The sequence below is a fragment of the Colossoma macropomum genome, unplaced genomic scaffold, assembly GCF_904425465.1.
Source record: "Colossoma macropomum unplaced genomic scaffold, Colossoma_macropomum, whole genome shotgun sequence".
NCBI lineage: Eukaryota > Metazoa > Chordata > Actinopteri > Characiformes > Serrasalmidae > Colossoma > Colossoma macropomum.
Window position 1 is genome coordinate 9,809,395 of NW_023494795.1, and position 17,609 is coordinate 9,827,003.

A 17,609-nucleotide genomic window follows, 5' to 3' on the forward strand; every position below is an offset into this window, starting at 1 on the left:
TACAGTCTGAGCTGTCATGTGGATGAAGCTACTCTTTGTGATTAGCATGGGCAATGTGCAATCTAATAAAAGAGCGAAGTAGAAAGGAAAGGAAGTTTTTTATGAAATACACCACAACATGGAGTGACATGCTTGAGATTTATTTAGGCGAAAAAAACTGATTCATAGTCTGTGTGTTTCAAACAAATCACACAATGAAGCAACACTGGGCTGAAATAACTCCAAATGAAGCATTCAGCAGAAGCAAACAGGCCAAAGGTCGTCATTTTGCCAGATGCTTAGTTCCCATCAGATCTTGGTTGCACAAGGTTAATCAGTGGGGTCAAATCTGAAAAGAAAATAAGACATATATTTATGTTTGATGAATAATTTTGTAATAGGCCAATTTGTAAATTGAGTCAAAGAGACACTCCGGCCTAAAACTGGAGTTTAATGCTATCTCTTGTGTACTGGCATTGTATCACTCAGCCTCACTGGTTTGACAGAATTAAGGACTTGATATTACTTTCATGTTTTCGTTCATGTGTTCTCTCACTACAATACTCAGCGTTCCTAATTGGGAATCACTGTGGTGTCAACCAATCCTGAGTGCTGATCAATAGGCTGATCTTTATTATCAGTGTACATATGTATATATATATATATATATATATATATATATAGGCACTGGCTATCAAACAAACACTTGAAAATAATAAAATGTGAAATATTTAAAAATCATTCATATTACTTTTTTACATATTATTCCAAGACTTTTGGAAAAACAAGTAAAAAACATCCAAAGTAACTTCAGACAATAATTTCTCTCACAGATCCCACCTGCTTCCATAAGTTACCCATATATTATTGTCATCTGCCTTATTCTGAATCAGGTGGTACCATTTTATTTTTATTCCAGTTCCTTGTAGTTTTTGTGTGAGAACCATTTTCTTATTGTGCTTTTTTTAGTCTTTGGTCCAATAGGCTTACTTTTTGTATATTTTGCTAATTTTCAAATAAAATATATAATGAAATAAAATGTCTAAAATATATAAAATATCTGGACAACATACAAAACCTGAATACCTGAAGAACAGGGTAAAAGGGGGCTAACAAAGTATGCAGAGAAACAGATGGACTACAGTCTGTAACTGTAGAACTACAAAGTGCACCTATATAGTAAGTGGAGCTGATAAAATGGACAATGAGCGTAGAAACAAGGAGGTGGTCATAATGTTATGCCTGATCGGTGTGTAACATATAATATTATGTAACATCTAATTATTCCAATTGCTCTTCATTATCTAATAGAAATTACTACAAGAGTAAAACCAAAGAAATTGGCCATTGGAAAATTGTCAGGAAGAGGACAGATGAGTTTACTGCCCACACGTGCAGTGAGGAGGATGGTAAGAGAGGCAAAGAGGAACCCAAAGATCACAGTTTCAGAACTGCATGGTGCAGATAAATTTTGTGGTTTTTCAAAATTTCAAAATCTTCTGTTTGACGCCACCAGAAGCTTTTTGTGAAAATTCCACAAATTGTGCCTTTCATAACAGCAAGCCACAGCATGAAGTGCCTGAACTTTGCAATATGTGATTGGAACTACAAATGGAATTGTGTGATGTGGTCAGATGAGACACAAATAGAACTTTTTGGTCATGCACACCATCATCACACTGGGCGAAAAATAGACTGCATACGGTGAAAAACACTCGAGACCCACTGTCAAATACAGAACATTCAATACATCCTTTACAACTCGGACACAATAACTGTCCATTAAGTGGCTAAAGTACAATAAGAAAAAGCTGTAGCTAAACTGTTCGACCAGTTTAATTTGTTGTCTGTTTTCCACATTTGTGCTCAGTGGAGCTCTGAGAATCGCTGTAGTATAGAAAATTAGAAAATTCCAGTGTGGACAGGAATGGGTTTATAGTATCTTTCTAGCAGTAATGTTGGCTATCTGGCTTCCTTCTGCAGTCACCAGATAATGAAAGAAAATATTCAAAACAGCCCCCAAAAATCCAATTTTTAAATGTTTCCTTTCACCTTCCAAGATTCGTCATCAGAGGGTTTTTTTTTTCTAGTCTTTAAACTAGACGTTCTCACTGCGGACACTACTGTGGCACCACTGTGGGAGGCAAGTGAGCATATTTACAACAGATTTAGTGATGGTTACATTTTTATTTTGGCCGGTCGTCTCTTTAAGTAAACTACATTTAAGAAGTGTACCTTCGAACTCAATGAAGAGAATTAGGTCATCATTCTTCAAGTAGCTCCTGCGGCGAAGGTCAAAGTGGGAGAAGAATGCATTGTAGCCCCAGGTCCAGCCGTGATAGCAATCACAGGAAGGATCGTATGTGCCCACCTTAGAGGGATCATCCCAGTACAAGCGGTCAGTACCTGGAGAACAAAAGCAGTTATTGTAAACCCCCTGTCTAATACAGAAGAAGAGATCTAAGTGGGTATTTTTTTTATTTGTAAGCTCATTTATGTTCAGTCAATTCCAGAATTATTGGCACCCAACCAGACTCTAGTGAAGAAACTGGGCAGAAACAATCGATAAAATCAATACAACTCAACACAAAACAATAAAAACAATATACACTGACCAGGCATAACATTATGACCACCTCCTGGTTTTAGTGTGTGTTGTGCTGGACTGAGTGGATCAGACACAGCAGTGCTGTGTGAGATTTTAAACACCTCAGTGTCACTGCTGGACTGAGAATAGTCCACCAACCAAAAATATCCAGCTAACAGTGTCCTGTGGGCAGCGTCCTGTGACCACTGATGAAGGACTAGAGGATGACCAACACAAACTGTGCAGCAGCAGATGAGCTATCGTCTCTGACTTTACATCTACAAGGTGGACTGACAAGGTAGGAGTGTCTAATAGAGTGGACAGTGAGTGGACACAGTGTTTAAAAACTCCAGCAGCACTGCTGTGTCTGATCCACTCAGACTGTCACCATGTCAGTGTTACTGCAGTGCTGAGAATGATCCACCACCCAAATAGTACCTGCTCTGTGCAGGTCCATGGGGGTCCTGACCACTGAAGAACAAGTTCCTTGTAGTTTTTGCGTGAGAACCATTTTCTTATTGTGCTTTTTTTAGTCTTTGGTCCAATAGGCTTAATTTTGTATATTTTGCAAATTTTCAAATAAAATATATAATGAAATAAAATGTCTAAAATATATAAAATATCTGGACAACATACAATACCTAATAACTGAAGAACAGGGTAAAGGGGGCTAACAAAGTATGCAGAGAAACAGATAGACTACAGTCTGTAACTGTAGAACTACAAAGTGCACCTATATAGTAAGTGGAGCTGATAAAATGGACAATGAGTGTAGAAACAAGGAGGTGGTCATAATGTTATGCCTGATCTGTGTGTAACATATAATATTATGTAACATCTAATTATTCCAATTGCTCTTCATTATCTAATAGAAATTACTACAAGAGTAAAACCAAAGAAATTGGCCATTGGAAATTTGTCAGGAAGAGGACAGATGAGTTTACTGCCCACACGTGCAGTGAGGAGGATGGTAAGAGAAGCAAAGAGGAACCCAAAGATCACAGTTTCAGAACTGCACAGTGCAGATAAATTTTGTGTTTTTTCAAAATTTCAAAATCTTCTGTTCGACGCCACCAGAAGCTTTTTGTGAAAATTCCACAAATTGTGCCTTTCATAACAGCAAGCCACAGCATGAAGTGCCTGAACTTTGCAATATGTGATTGGAACTACAAATGGAATTGTATGATGTGGTCAGATGAGACACAAATAGAACTTTTTGGTCATGCACACCATCATCACACTGGGCGAAAAATAGACTGCATACGGTGAAAAGCACTCGAGACCCACTGTCAAATACAGAACATTCAATACATCCTTTACAACTCGGACAAAATGTAGCAGCATAGATCCTCACAAAAACAGCACAGAGAGATCAGATCACTCCCATTTAAAAAGAGCTGCACTGGCTGCCTGGATCATTCAGGATAGATTTTAAAGTTCGGTTACTAGTTTTTAAGGCTCTAAATGACCTTAAAGCACTGCTTTACGGTCTGTTTATGATCTTAGATCTGTAGATACTGACCAGCGAACACCTTCTGTAAAATACAGAAAACATGGAGAGACTCGTTCAGTTATTATGCTTCTAAACTGTGGAGCTCAATTCCACCTTTTGTTAGACAGTCAAGCTCAGAGCTCACTTTTAAGAAGCATCTAAAAACACATCTCTTTATCTTAGCATTTCATTAAAACTCTGCGTCTCATGGTTTTTATCTTCTAATTTGATCTGTGTCACTTTCTTATGATTCTAAATTAATACTTATAATTTTGTTGTATAACTCTTTTATCACCTGTCTGTAAAGCACTTTGAGCTGCCACTGGCATGAAAAGTGCTATATAAATAAAAAATATTCTTCTTCTTATTATTATTATCATATCATTATCATCATCATCATCATCATCATCATTATTATTATTTTATTTTATTATTTTTATTATTATTCATTATTATTCTTATTATTTTTATTTATCTTTTTATTATTGTTAGTATTATTATTATTTTATGACTATCATTGGGGACAGTCGTGGGCTGGAGGTTAGGGAACCAGCCTTGTGACCAGAAGGTCGCCGGTTCGATCCCCTCAGCTAACAGTACGTGACTGAAGCACCCTTGAGCAAGGCACCTAACCCCCAACCGCTCCCTGGGTGCCATGGATAGAGCTGCTCACTGCCCCCTAGTCTGCGTGTGTTCACTAGTGTGTATGTGGTGTTTCACTGCACGGATGGGTTAAATGCGGAGGTCTAATTCTGATGTGTTCAGACACAGTTGGCTAAAAATTTCATTTCATTAGTAGTAGTATTAAAAGCAATGACCTTATCAATTCCACTAAATACCAGGATAAAACTTGGCCATGGGTGGACATTTAATCAAGATAATGAGCCCAAACACACATCAAAATCTACACAGAAATAGTTGCAAGAACGTAAAATCTAAGTTTTGCAATGTCCCTCTCTGTCTCCAGATTTGAACCTAATTGGAAACCTGTGGTGGTAGGTGGTAAGAGGTCAGTCTCAAGCGAAGACCCAAGAATACCAAGGAACTGAAAACGTTCCAAGTGGTCCAAGATCCCTCAACAAGCAGCTCGGCAGGGGAGCCTTCACCAAATGTTAATAATCGAGATGCTAATATTTTTGAAACAAATATTCTCAAAAACATTGTTACTAAAGAAAACTTTTTGTTCCATAACAAAAATATGCAGTTTACCCATTTATTTAAGCTCAAAATATCACTCAGTTTATTAAACATACGTTTTATCTCATTTTAATTAAAGGTGCCAATAATTCTGGACTTGACTGTAGTTGTGATTAACTCTGAAACAACAAGCTCAGGCTTATGCAACACACCTGGTATGAGCTGTTTGCCATTTGTTGTGAAACTGTGGGAGAAGGACTGTCGTTGTGTGACATCACGGTCCTGGTCCAGCACTGTCATGGTTACCTGCCGGTTTCCAGCTGGCCAACGCAAGGTCTTGTCGTTCTCACCACTAGTCAGATGGAAAAAGGCCCCGATGTAGCCATCTACGTAGGAGTTGGGCAGAAGCTGAAGGCCAAAGCCATAACCCTCAGGGCTGTAGAAGCGCGGGCTCTGGATATACTCGCCCACAGCATAGCTATCCAGGTAGGAACTGAAGTTAGCTATTCTCCAGGTAGCACTGGGGCACCGGGTCTCCGCCAAGCTAATGTCGTCCACCAGAATTCCTCCAGATGAATGAGACGGATCACCACTAATGCCTTGGAATGCATAGCGGAACTTGCCATCCATTCTCAGAAGCACGTGAGCGATCTTCCAAGAATGATCATCATCACCTAAAGCAGTCACATGACATACACTGATCAGTCATAACATTATGACCACCTCCTTGTTTCTACGCTCATTGTCCATTTTATCAGCTCCACTTACTATATAGGTGCACTTTGTACTTCTACAGTTACAGACTGTAGTCCATCTGTTTCTCTGCATACTTTGTTAGCCCCCTTTTACCCTGGTCAGGACCCCCATGGACCCTCACAGAGCAGGTACTATTTGGGTGGTGGATCATTCTCAGCACTGTGTGTTGTGCTGGTCTGAGTGGATCAGACACAGCAGTGCTGCTGGAGTTTTTAAATGCCTCAGTGTCACTGCTGGACTGAGAATAGTCCACCAACCAAAAATATCCAGCCAACAGCGTCCTGTGGGCAGCGTCCTGTGACCACTGATGAAGGACTAGAGGATGACCAACACAAACTGTGCAGCAGCAGATGAGCTATCGTCTCTGACTTTACATCTACAAGGTGGACTGACAAGGTAGGAGTGCCTTATAGAGTGGACAGTGAGTGGACACACCACCACCACATCAGTGTTACTGCAGTGCTGAGAATGATCCACCACCCAAATAGTACCTGCTCTGTGAGGGTCCATGGGGGTCCTGACCAGGGTAAAAGGGGGCTAACAAAGTATGCAGAGAAACAGATGGACTACAGTCTGTAACTGTAGAACTACAAAGTGCACCTATATAGTAAGTGGAGCTGATAAAATGGACAATGAGTCCATATTATCCATTTTATGAGTCCAACTTCCTGGATAAAGAGCAGCAGTGTTTACAAAGCACAGTTAAACTGAAACAAGTACATTAAAGCCAACACTGATTTTACTTCTTCAGCATGTGCCTGAAAACACATTCAGAAAACAAGCTTCTCACCATGGAGTGTTGCTATAGCTGTGCCAGTGGGGGTGCCGTCTGATGCTTCCTGTTTTGTCCAGATGACCAGTTGATCTTTTGGGCTTCCAGTCATTTTGTAGAATACCTGAAGGCACTGCAGCTTCCTTTTAGGGTAGAGAATCCTCGACTCCAGGAAGGCAGTCTTTCCAGAGCTTGTGCTGAAGAACATGTAATGTCCTGCATCTTAAAGAGACGATATTTAGACTCTATTACTTTTGGCCATATTCGTTTAATATGTAGTCTAATTATCCACTAATTTTCTCTTGCTGTATTTTGTCTGTATTTTATTTTGCTAGAAAAACTTTGTTTACAGTGGTGGTGATGGGAACCAGATGTCACCTCCGTGTTTAATACCTGTAAAAGTGACCTCAAAGAAAACTATTACTCAAAATCATTATGAATACACTGCCTGAGACAGTGATTTGTGATGTTCTCACCTGAAACATATTTTTAAAATGCATTCATGGCGGAGTGGTACATGCAGGGTGTGTCACAAAATAGCACCCAAAGAAAACTAATTTTCCTGATTGTCACAGCATTAACAACGTTACATTAAAAATAGAGAAGACAAGTGTAGGTTCACTGGTCATTTTGGATAGTAAAACAGCCATATTTCTTTGTTAGTACACTATGAAATCTGTAGTTTATCTCACCACCACTGTGAAGAAATCTTAGGTGCTAAGTTTCTATACAGTGAACCGTTTTACTTTAAATCATTCTAATTGGTTTTATTTACATCTCAACAATTGAATTATGCCGAAATTTGACAAGAAAGTGGAGGAATTCCCATTAAAACAGACACTTCTTACTTTATTTGTCATAATTTGATTTGATTAAATAAAAAAAAAATGGCCAAAGTAGGGTAAAATATATGGGGAGGCCCTCCAGGGTAAGATTTCTCCCCTCTTGCATATGATGCATCACAACTGAATGCATACAGGGTCAGTTTCTCAGACACTGATTAAGGTGGACTGTACTTTACTTTCAATGGAAAATTTCCATTAAAAATCCTGTGCAGTTCAGGACTAGGCTTAATCCCTGTCTGGGAAACCGGCCCTTAATGACTACTTTGAAGTTTCCCATGACTGAAGACATTCTTGGGATTCCCAGAGTATTCATTCTGAAACCTTTCTCGGGTCATTTGAGATTTTCTGATTTTGCTGTCATTGTACAAAAGAGATACATAAAAACATAACCACTAAAAGGGCCAGATTAAAAACCTCAACAAATCCAGCTGTGTTTTTATTTTATTTTTACCATGACCCCAACTGGTCAGTGTTTAGTTCAAAATATGCCAAAACTACAAGGGCAAAAATAGGTACTGAATACTTGAACAATTTAAAAATTATTTTAAATCAAAAGTAATTGTTTTGTATAAAACAATAGACTATATTGGCTGCTTTGCTCTGATGTGGCGCTGTCTCATAGATCGTTGTTGGGGAGGGGGTGGGAGCACAAGTTACATTGCTGTGCATGCTGGGAACTGTAGTGCAGCTCATGGTGAAATGAGCTCATAGTAATAGAAAATTAAAATAATTTTGCGGGCCCAATAGGATCATGCCTGGCTGGGCCTGTGAGCCTTGTGTTTGACACATGGAAGTTAGACCATCAGGCAAGATTCATCTCAAGAGGATTGTCTTATTTGAGCTTTAACAACAAATACACTTTTGGGCCCAATCCCATTTCACCCCTCACCCCTACCACTTAGCCCTTAGCCCTCTGTTTTGCGCGTTCACATCTAGGGGTAGGGTGTCCCAATTCTCGTTGAGATAGAGGGGTAGGGCGAAGTGTTGGGGCTACAGGGCCCTCCAAATGGAAGACTCACTCGGATTTCTCAGACTCACTCCAAAATGAGCGTTCAGAGAAAAAAAAGAAAAAACCGGTAAGATGGCTGCACGAATGACCAAAGAAACCCACAAATGTGAGAATTCTCTCTGTTAAAAAATTACAATAACCACTGTATTATCTTAGTTTAATGTCGTTTCAGTGTATTATGGTCGTTTTCTTCATAACAAGCTTAAAAAATCGCTAATAGCATGCTAATGTCTCGGTAGCTAGCGAGCTAACTTTCCCGTTCCACCTTAAATAGTCCGGCAGCATTGACGCCTGAAGCGCCAGAATGTAACTGCTGCACCATTTAAGGTGGAACGGGAAAATTCAAACAAGAAGCTGGTGAATATCTGACTTCAGCATCGTATCACCAAAGAATTAGTGGTGGGCGATAATAAATAATTGCCCCCCTCTTTGAAAGCATATGATGCCCTAAATGTAACTAAAGCCCAGCAGTGAGGAGCTGAACTTTATCCTCCTCTGCTGTCACTGAAGACGGGCCGGGTTGCCTACAGAGCAGCGCTAGTAGCTGTTAATGAAGTAATGTTTTTTTTATTTGAGGGTCCCATTTCTTAGGGCAAGATTTCAACCACTACCCCTTGTAACTCAGTTCCAAGGGGTTAGGGTGACCCTCGAAAACAAGGGGTAGGGGTAAAAAGAAGAAATGGGATTGGGCCTTGTTCTAACTTGTTTTCCCAAACCGTGCCCTGGTTTATGTGTCATCATCTTTCACTTCCTCCCACACCTCTTCTACATATTAGAACATAATTTCAGCTGAACAATGCTAATGGTAAGGAACAGCAGCTAGTCTTCTCAGTCATCTTAAGCTCAAGAGGAGCAGTGATCATGAGTCTGATCTAAACAATCAAACAGCATCTTAAACTTCGATGAGTTAAGAATGACTGACCTCTGCACTGGCCAACCAGAGTATGGTCATGTGACTGATGGGAGCTCTGCGAGTGCACCCACCGGGATTCACTCTCCTGTTGCCTCTGGAACATCCCACAGATCCCCAGCGTCTCAAAGGAACACTGATCCAGCAATGTGAGAGGTGTAGCTGCAAAGAACAGATCACACTCCATGTTTTACTCTATTTAGTATTGCTGTCATACAAATGGGTAGTTCTTGTTAAAAGTACAGTGGGGTCCAAAAGTCTGAGTGCAATGAAAATGCTGAAAAGATTTTGCTTTCCTTTCTAATTTAAGTTTTCCATTACAAATGATTTTATCAGCAGAAAGATTTGTCACAAATTTTCTTTGTTTAAAGTTTTAATTTTTTCAAGATTCTAAAAATGTTGTTGTTTATTTCCTGGTTTAGATGAAAAACTACCAGATTTATTAGTGTAGTCTCAGACTTTTGGACTCCACTGTATATAGGATCAAAACATCATATCTCCCAAAATATATATATATATATATATATACATATATATATATACATATATATATATATATATATATATATATATATATATATATATATATATATATATATATATATATCGCTGCTGTCGGAAGAAAACCTTGTCTCCATTTTTGTAGTTTTTCAGTTTTTGACATAATCTGCACCTACCTGTTGACCTTCATATTGCGTGTAAAATTCATAAAGAATGGACCAAAAGAAAGAGTCCAAAATGACTTGGAAAAACGTCTGGTTCCATAGACTTGCATTAAAAGTGAAGTAGGTTTTTTCCTTCTCCTGTAAAGTTACCATTTTGGAGATACAAGGTTTTCTTCCGACAACAGCGATATATATATATATATACTTTCAATGTAAATTAAGGCTTTATTTTTAGTCATTTTGGACCATTTCTGTTGTTCTGTTTGTTATGAAATTTTGACATGGTGTAAAAGGCAACTGCCATTTCAAATTATGTAAAAAATGAATATTATTTTCCCAGCACCACATTAAGTATATTGTTCTGTTGTAACAAAACCTGGTATCTCCAAAATCAGAATAAAGAAGAAAGAAAATGCATTGTTAACTTCAAGGGACATTAATGTAACAAGATTTTCATTCCAAAACCATGTATAGGGCAGGGGATTCCCAAGTGTTGTAACTATTTAAGTGTTGGCTCTGTCATCTGGAATGACCTATCATGACCTAGCTACTGGGTAAGAATTGGCCACAAATAAAGTGGGTTGAAAATTAGTTAAAACGTTTTCAAAAATGAAGATAAGAGGTTTTCATCTGACAGCAACAGCACATTTTGGATGAAAAACTCACTGCAGTTGTACATCCGGTTCAGTCTCAGCAAATCCACAGAGCTCAAGTCATTGTACTGGCCGAGTGCTTTGGTGAGCTCTGGGTCCTTGGCTGTGATGGTGGGGTAGCGAGAGTCTACATTGAAGGAGTAGGGTCCGTAGTGCAAAATGGACTCATAATCATAAGGGGTGTTCTGATCAGTTATGAAAGAGTCATCATATTTATCAAAGTTGTGCTCCAGACCTGCAACAAAAGCAAAGTGCAGTTCAACTAATTCATTTGGAACTTTTTACTCCTGTTGTCTCTCAGTTTAGTCACTGCCAATAACCCTGTAACATTCCATGTTCATAAAAGGCTTATTATTCAGTCATTACAGGGACTTCAATGCAAACAAATGTTTGTAGGTTATAAAAGTGTGTAATGAAACTTTAGGCCCATGGCTTGTTAAGGAAATAACCATCATAGTAGTCCAACTGCTGAGTGACAGCCGAGTCCGTTATCCTGAACTCAACAGTGAGTGCATATGCATGCACTCAATAATCCGATCATAATCAGATTTCTGCAGTTATCCAATTATTCAAATGGTCATGTAAACACCATACTCCAGTCTAGAAATCCAATTACGAAATCTGATAAAGGGAGTTGGATTTTAGCTCAGTAATCAGATTTCTGAGTGCATGTAAACTCTTACTCTGATTTCTTTCAGATTTCTCAGTCTGCACATGCGCAAGAACAGACGGTGGATGTCGCGAGTCGCAGAAAAACACTGTTGGAGAGGCGCTGAAACCAAACACGAAACAAAGGATTTAAATATTCTTCATCTTCTAGATGATGTTTGTTCATGTTTTCAGGTAAAGTGGTGTGATGTTTTAAAAAAAAGCAGCGGTATAAAGTTTGAGTTTTACGTTACGTTTACGTCACGTCTTCCTCTGTGAGTTTATTGGCTGGTTGCAAAGCAGAAATCTGACTACTGTCTGACTCATGTAGACCTGGAGTTTCCCCATTATCTGATTACTCAAGAGCATGTAAGCGCATTGATCGGATAACTGACAAAATCTGATTTTCTGCAGTTATCAGATTATTAAGTGCATGTAAACGCACTCATTGCTAATTACATAAATGGCGTGGTTCGCACTCGAATCACAAAAACACAATGACTGCTTAAACATGACAGACAAAAGAGAAAAGGGTTTACCAGGAATTATCTGATTCCACCAAATGTTGATATAATCGTCGCGGTCAGTGCGAGACTGCTCATGGTAGAAACCCAGTGCATGAAGAATCTCGTGCATGATGGTGCCTTTGTAGTCACAGTTTTCACCAAGAGAAAGCTGCTGACCTTTACGGTCTCCAACCATTGACCAGCAACTGTAATGACATCACAGCAGAAGTAGCTTACAATGTCTGAGTAATAATGTACTCTCTGACACTAAAGCAACGAGCCGCTAAGGCCGCGTGTTACAGTGATTTCACCATGCTTAGAAACGAGTGGAGTAAATCTGCTTAAACATTGTCAATCATAAAACTGGCCAATTACAGAGCCTGTAAACAACAACACTGTACAGTAAATGCATTAACTGCATCATAACAAGTAGCTGATCTTTTTGTTTGATGTTTTCCTCCTGTTTCTTCTTTAATAGACTACTTTTTGCAAATGTTTTTCAAAGCACTTATGTGCCACTACAGTTCATCCTCATGTATATTGTGAGTGCCTTCTATTTGTATGATGTTGTAAAATTGCTATATTGCTCACCCGTCTAACTTCTTAAATCTGATGAAGCTCTTCTCTCCTTCATAAGGTTTGAAATCCACACAGGACTTCAGACGGTAGGTCTCAAAGGCCTGGAAAATGACACCCTTTGCGTTCAGATCTGTGAAATTAGAGTGCTCAGTTAGTAAACAGTGCATAGTTTAACTAATGGTCCCAGTTATACTGTGCTCTAAAATAAGTGGAAGGCATTCTCACCAAGGCTGTCATCTAAGATGTAAGGAATGGGGAATGTCCATCTGTATGATTTATCTATCAGAGCATTACGTCCAAGCTAAAACAGAAAAAGTAAGTCATGTTAATGTTCATTTTCTGCTCTGCAGTGATGACAGTGCACGCTCAGTATTGATGGGCTAAACAGGTCCATGGCAAAATTATTTAGTGAGTAAAAGCTCTTTAATGTACTGACTGCAATTCCAAAGTTCTGTAGCACTGGCGTAGAAGAAGACACACAAAACATTGCACATATGGGCAAATGTTGTTTTTAATTTGAACAGGTGCTTCAACAGCAGCAAGAAATGCCCAGCCCAGCCCTACCCCCAACACAGGGACACAGGATGGGCTAATGATATGTTGTCATAATGTTATGCCTGATCGGTGGATCGTTCTCAGCACTGCAGTAACACTGACGTGGTGGTGGTGTGTTAGTGTGTGTTGTGCTAGTACGAGTGGATCATATACAGCAGTGCTGCTGGAGTTTTTAAACACTGTGTCCACTCACTGTCCACTCTATTAGACACTCCTACCTTGTCAGTCCACCTTGTAGATGTAAGGTCAGAGACGATAGCTCATCTGCTGCTGCACAGTTTGTGTTGGTCATCCTCTAGTCCTTCATCAGTGGTCACAGGACGCTGCCCACAGGACACTGCTGGCTGGGTATTTTTGGTTGGTGGACTATTCTCAGTCCAGCAGTGACACTGAGGTGTTTAAAAACTCCAGCAGCACTGCTGTGTCTGATCCACTCGTACCAGCGCAACACACACTAACACACCACCACCATGTCAGTGTTACTGCAGTGCTGAGAATGATCCACCAACCAAATAGTACCTGCTCTGTGGGGGTCCATGGGGGTCCTGACCACTGAAGAACAGGGTAAAAGGGGGCTAACAAAGTATGCAGAGAAACAGATGGACTACAGTCTGTAACTGTAGAACTACAAAGTGCACCTATATAGTAAGTGGAGCTGATAAAATGGACAGTGAGTGTAGAAACGAGGAGGTGGTCATAATGTTATGCCTGATCGTGTATTTTAAGTAAAGTAGATCGCCAGGAAGCCGTAAATAAGAATTAAGAAACGTTAGATGTGTCCAGAATGATGAAGGGAGCCGTAGAAGATTTTGAACATCGAGAATTAAGTTGCAATTAGCGAGTGATTTCTAACTTTTGAACGGTAGCTCCAACACTTCTCAACTGTTGGAGTTATAGTGTTATTTCGATCCACTGTAACTCTGAAATGAAACCAGCAGGCCTATTAAAATATTTTGGTGCTTATTACCAGTTTGTACTGCAAAAAGTTCCCTTTATATGTGCACAAGAAGACGCTTAAAAGTATCAATATTGGTATATTTATCAAATCAAAATGAAAATCAGAGGTGTCACTCATCCCTAACTGAAGGTTTAAAAACACAGGCTCTAAATATTCTTATGCAACAGCAGTTGATAACATCACCAATCATTAATTATGGCTGTCAGGGCAAAGATAGGCATAAATCCTATCAAGATGTAGATAACCATGGCAGGTTCAAAGTGACAAGCACAATAAAAAAGATAAAATTACTGTACGGTACTCACCGGCAACGCCATGTCACCTTCAACCAGGGGTGTCTTTACATCTAATATAAAAAACAGTGTTTTTATGATTCTAGAGGATCAGCAGACAGATAACAGTGTTTTATGGAACTCAACGATGGTGAAGCTAACTTTGAGCATACCTTTATTAACGAAGGGGATGTCCCGTCGCAGAACCTTCTCACCATCGATGGCATGAGCTGCAGCGAGAATGGAACAGACTGAAAATTAGCCCTGCTTGTGTTACCAAATGGCCAAACAAGCCATCATGTTAACTTCAATATATAATGCTATGGTCAACATTTGATGTCATTTGGACTATTATCTACATAATACATGAAAAGGTTCTTCTTTATACACTTAAAAAATAAGATTCTTCAAGGGTTCTTTAGCAGAGAAAATGTTTCTATATAGAACCATGAACAATCAAAGAACCCTTAGCATGATTAAATGGTTCTTTGCATCATGAATGTGTATGAACGAGCTGTAAACAGTTCTATATAGAACCTTTTTGAAGCTTGACATTGTAACAGTGGAAGAACCCTTTTGGGTGCTGTAAAGGTTCTCTATAGAACCATTTATAGCACATTCTCTGAAGAGCGCTTTTACAATGCAAAGAACCATTTAATCATGCAAAGGGGTCTTTGAGTGTTTATGGTCCTATGTAGAACCATTTTCTCTATCAAAGAACCTTGAAGGATCATCTTTTTTAAGAGTGTAGTAAAGAAAATGGTTCTATAGAGAACCATGAACACTCAAAGAACCCTTTGCATGATTCAAGGGTTCTTTGCAACATGAAATGGTTCTTTAGGTTGATAGAGAATGATTAGTGCTGTAGATGGTTCTATATAGAACAGCTGTGAAAAGAGTTATGTAGCATGTTAAGCTTGTAACAACAGAAGAACCCTTTTTAGGAAGGATCATTTTAAAAGGGTTCTATATAGAACCATTTACAGCACATTCTCCATCAGTCTGAAGAAACTTTCACAATGCAAAGAACCATTTAATCATGCAAAGGGTTCTTTGAGTGTTTATGGTCCTATGTAGAACCCTTGAAGGATCATCTTTTTTAAGACTGTAGTAAAGAAAATGGTTCTATATAGAACCATGAACACTCAAAGAACCCTTAGCATGATTCAAGGGTTCTTTGCAACATGAAATGTTCTTCAGATTGATGGAGGATGATCAGTGCTGTAGATGGTTCTATACAGAACGCTTTTGAAAAGAGTTATACAGCATGTCAAGCTTTTAACAACAGAAGCACTCTTTTTGGGATGGACCCTTTTCAAACAGGTTCCATATAGAACCATCTACAGCCCATTCTCCATCAATCTAAAGAACGCTTTCACGATGCAAAGAAGGGTTCTTTAAGTGTTGATGGTTCTATATAGAACCATTTTCCTTACTAAAGAACCCTTAAAGAACCATCTTTTTAGGAGTGTATCTCTTATATGCAAATACAGGATCAAAGCGAGGGCGGCGAGCTCTTACAGGTCTCTCTGGAGAATCGTCCAACCTGCAGTTACACAGAAAATAAGTGAAGTTTGAGTCAACAACAGTAAAACAGCATGAAGCAGCTTTAAAGCTTAGCTCTAATGGATTTCACCGAGAGGAAAGGAGAGAGGCCCTACTGTGAACGACGAGGAGAGGGGGAGGAGAGCCGTGCAGCACAGAAGCCCCAGCAGCTGCATTGTGAGGCGACACCAAGACTACAGCTTTACAAATTAGTGGAAGGATGTAAGGAGAATCAATCAGTTTAAATAGGCTTCCCGTTTATTAGGGCGAAGGACTTTGCTCTGCAGCTCCTTTTAATCTGACCATACATAGGCAGCCCTGGCAGTGGTGGACGTATGTGGACTAATGTGGGGAGGAAAGGGTAACCTAAGGCCACAGACTGGCAAAGACAGGAGAACTGCTGAGTGAGTAAAAGGCCAGTTTCTAAAAAACGCTTTCGCAATGCAAAGAACCATTTAATCACGCAAAGGGTTCTTTGAGTGTGTATGGTCCTATGTAGAACCATTTTCTCTACTGAAGAACCCTTGAAGGATCATCTTTTTTAAGAGTAGTAAAGAAGTAAGTAAAGAGTAGAAAGGAAAATGGTTCTATATAGTACCATGAACACTCAAAGAACCCTTTGTATGATTAAATGGTTCTTTGCATCATGAAATGTGCATGAATGTGCTATAAACAGTTCTATATAGAACCTTTTTGAAGCCTGACATTGTAACAATGGAAGAACCCTTTTGGGTGCTGTATAGAACCATTTTCAAAAAGGTTCTTTATAGAACCATTTATGGCACATTTTCTAAAGAACGTTAAGTAGGGCGAAGGACTTTGCTCGGCAGCTCCTTTTAATCTGACCGTACATACACGGCCCCCGGCAGTGGTGGACGTATGTGGACTAATGTGAGGGGGAAAGGGTAACCTAAGGCCACAGACTGGCGAAGACAGGAGAACTGCTGAGTGCATAAAAGGCCAGTTTCCATAAAATGATCACCTGTTACTTCTCTGATAAGACCTGACAGCAAGATACTCTTTGCAGATCAGTACACAACTGGATAGAAGTGCAGGTGTAAGTTAAAGGTTCTAAAGGGCAGATTGATACTTCTGATATCAGACATCATGTTTTCTTTTGAGATGTAATCATCAGATGAAAATATCACTGTCAAATGTTTTCTTTAAGCAGTTATCATCGTTTATGACATTGAATACATAGCTGAAGCTGAAAAAGTGAGAAAATAAATATGTACACTCTTTAAATAGATGGTTCTTCAAGGGTTCTTTAGTAAAGCAAATGGTTCCATGAACCATGAACACTCAAAGAACCCTGTACATGATTAAAGGGTTCTTTGCATTGTGAAAGTTTCTTCAGATTGATGGAGAATGTGCTGTAGATGGTTCTGTGTAGCACCTTTTTAAAAGGGGTTCTATATAACACCAAAAAAGGGTTCTTCTATTGTAACAAGCTTGACATCGTGACTATACCAGAACCCTTTTTGGTGCTATATAGAACCATCTACTCCCTCAAAAGATGGTTCTTCAGGGGTTCTTAAATAAAGAAAATGGTTCTATATAGAACCATGAACACTCCTGAAAGAACCTTTTGCAAGATTAAAGGGTTCTTCGCACAATGAAATGGTTCTTCAGATTGATGGAGAATGTGCTGTAGGTGGTTCTATATAGAACCTTTTCGAAAAGGGTTCTTCTTTTGTAACAAGCTTGATATCGTAACTATACCAGAACCCTTTTTGGTGCT

The 17,609-nt window shown here is 39.3% G+C and overlaps 1 protein-coding gene across 1 annotated transcript; it reads right to left on the reverse strand.

Moving 5' to 3' along the window:
* Positions 1–124: 124 nt before the first annotated feature.
* LOC118816137 (meprin A subunit alpha-like) lies at positions 125–16,109 on the reverse strand. The gene is made up of 13 exons (XM_036582645.1): positions 15,985–16,109; positions 15,845–15,869; positions 14,497–14,553; positions 14,357–14,397; positions 12,764–12,839; positions 12,551–12,668; positions 11,993–12,165; positions 10,819–11,040; positions 9,500–9,649; positions 6,742–6,945; positions 5,408–5,869; positions 2,215–2,385; positions 125–328 (listed from the first exon to the last, which is right to left on the reverse strand). The coding sequence occupies exons 1-13, from the start codon at positions 16,042–16,044 to the stop codon at positions 279–281; spliced, it is 1,809 nt and encodes a 602-aa protein (XP_036438538.1). The 5' UTR covers positions 16,045–16,109; the 3' UTR covers positions 125–278.
* Positions 16,110–17,609: the final 1,500 nt, after the last annotated feature.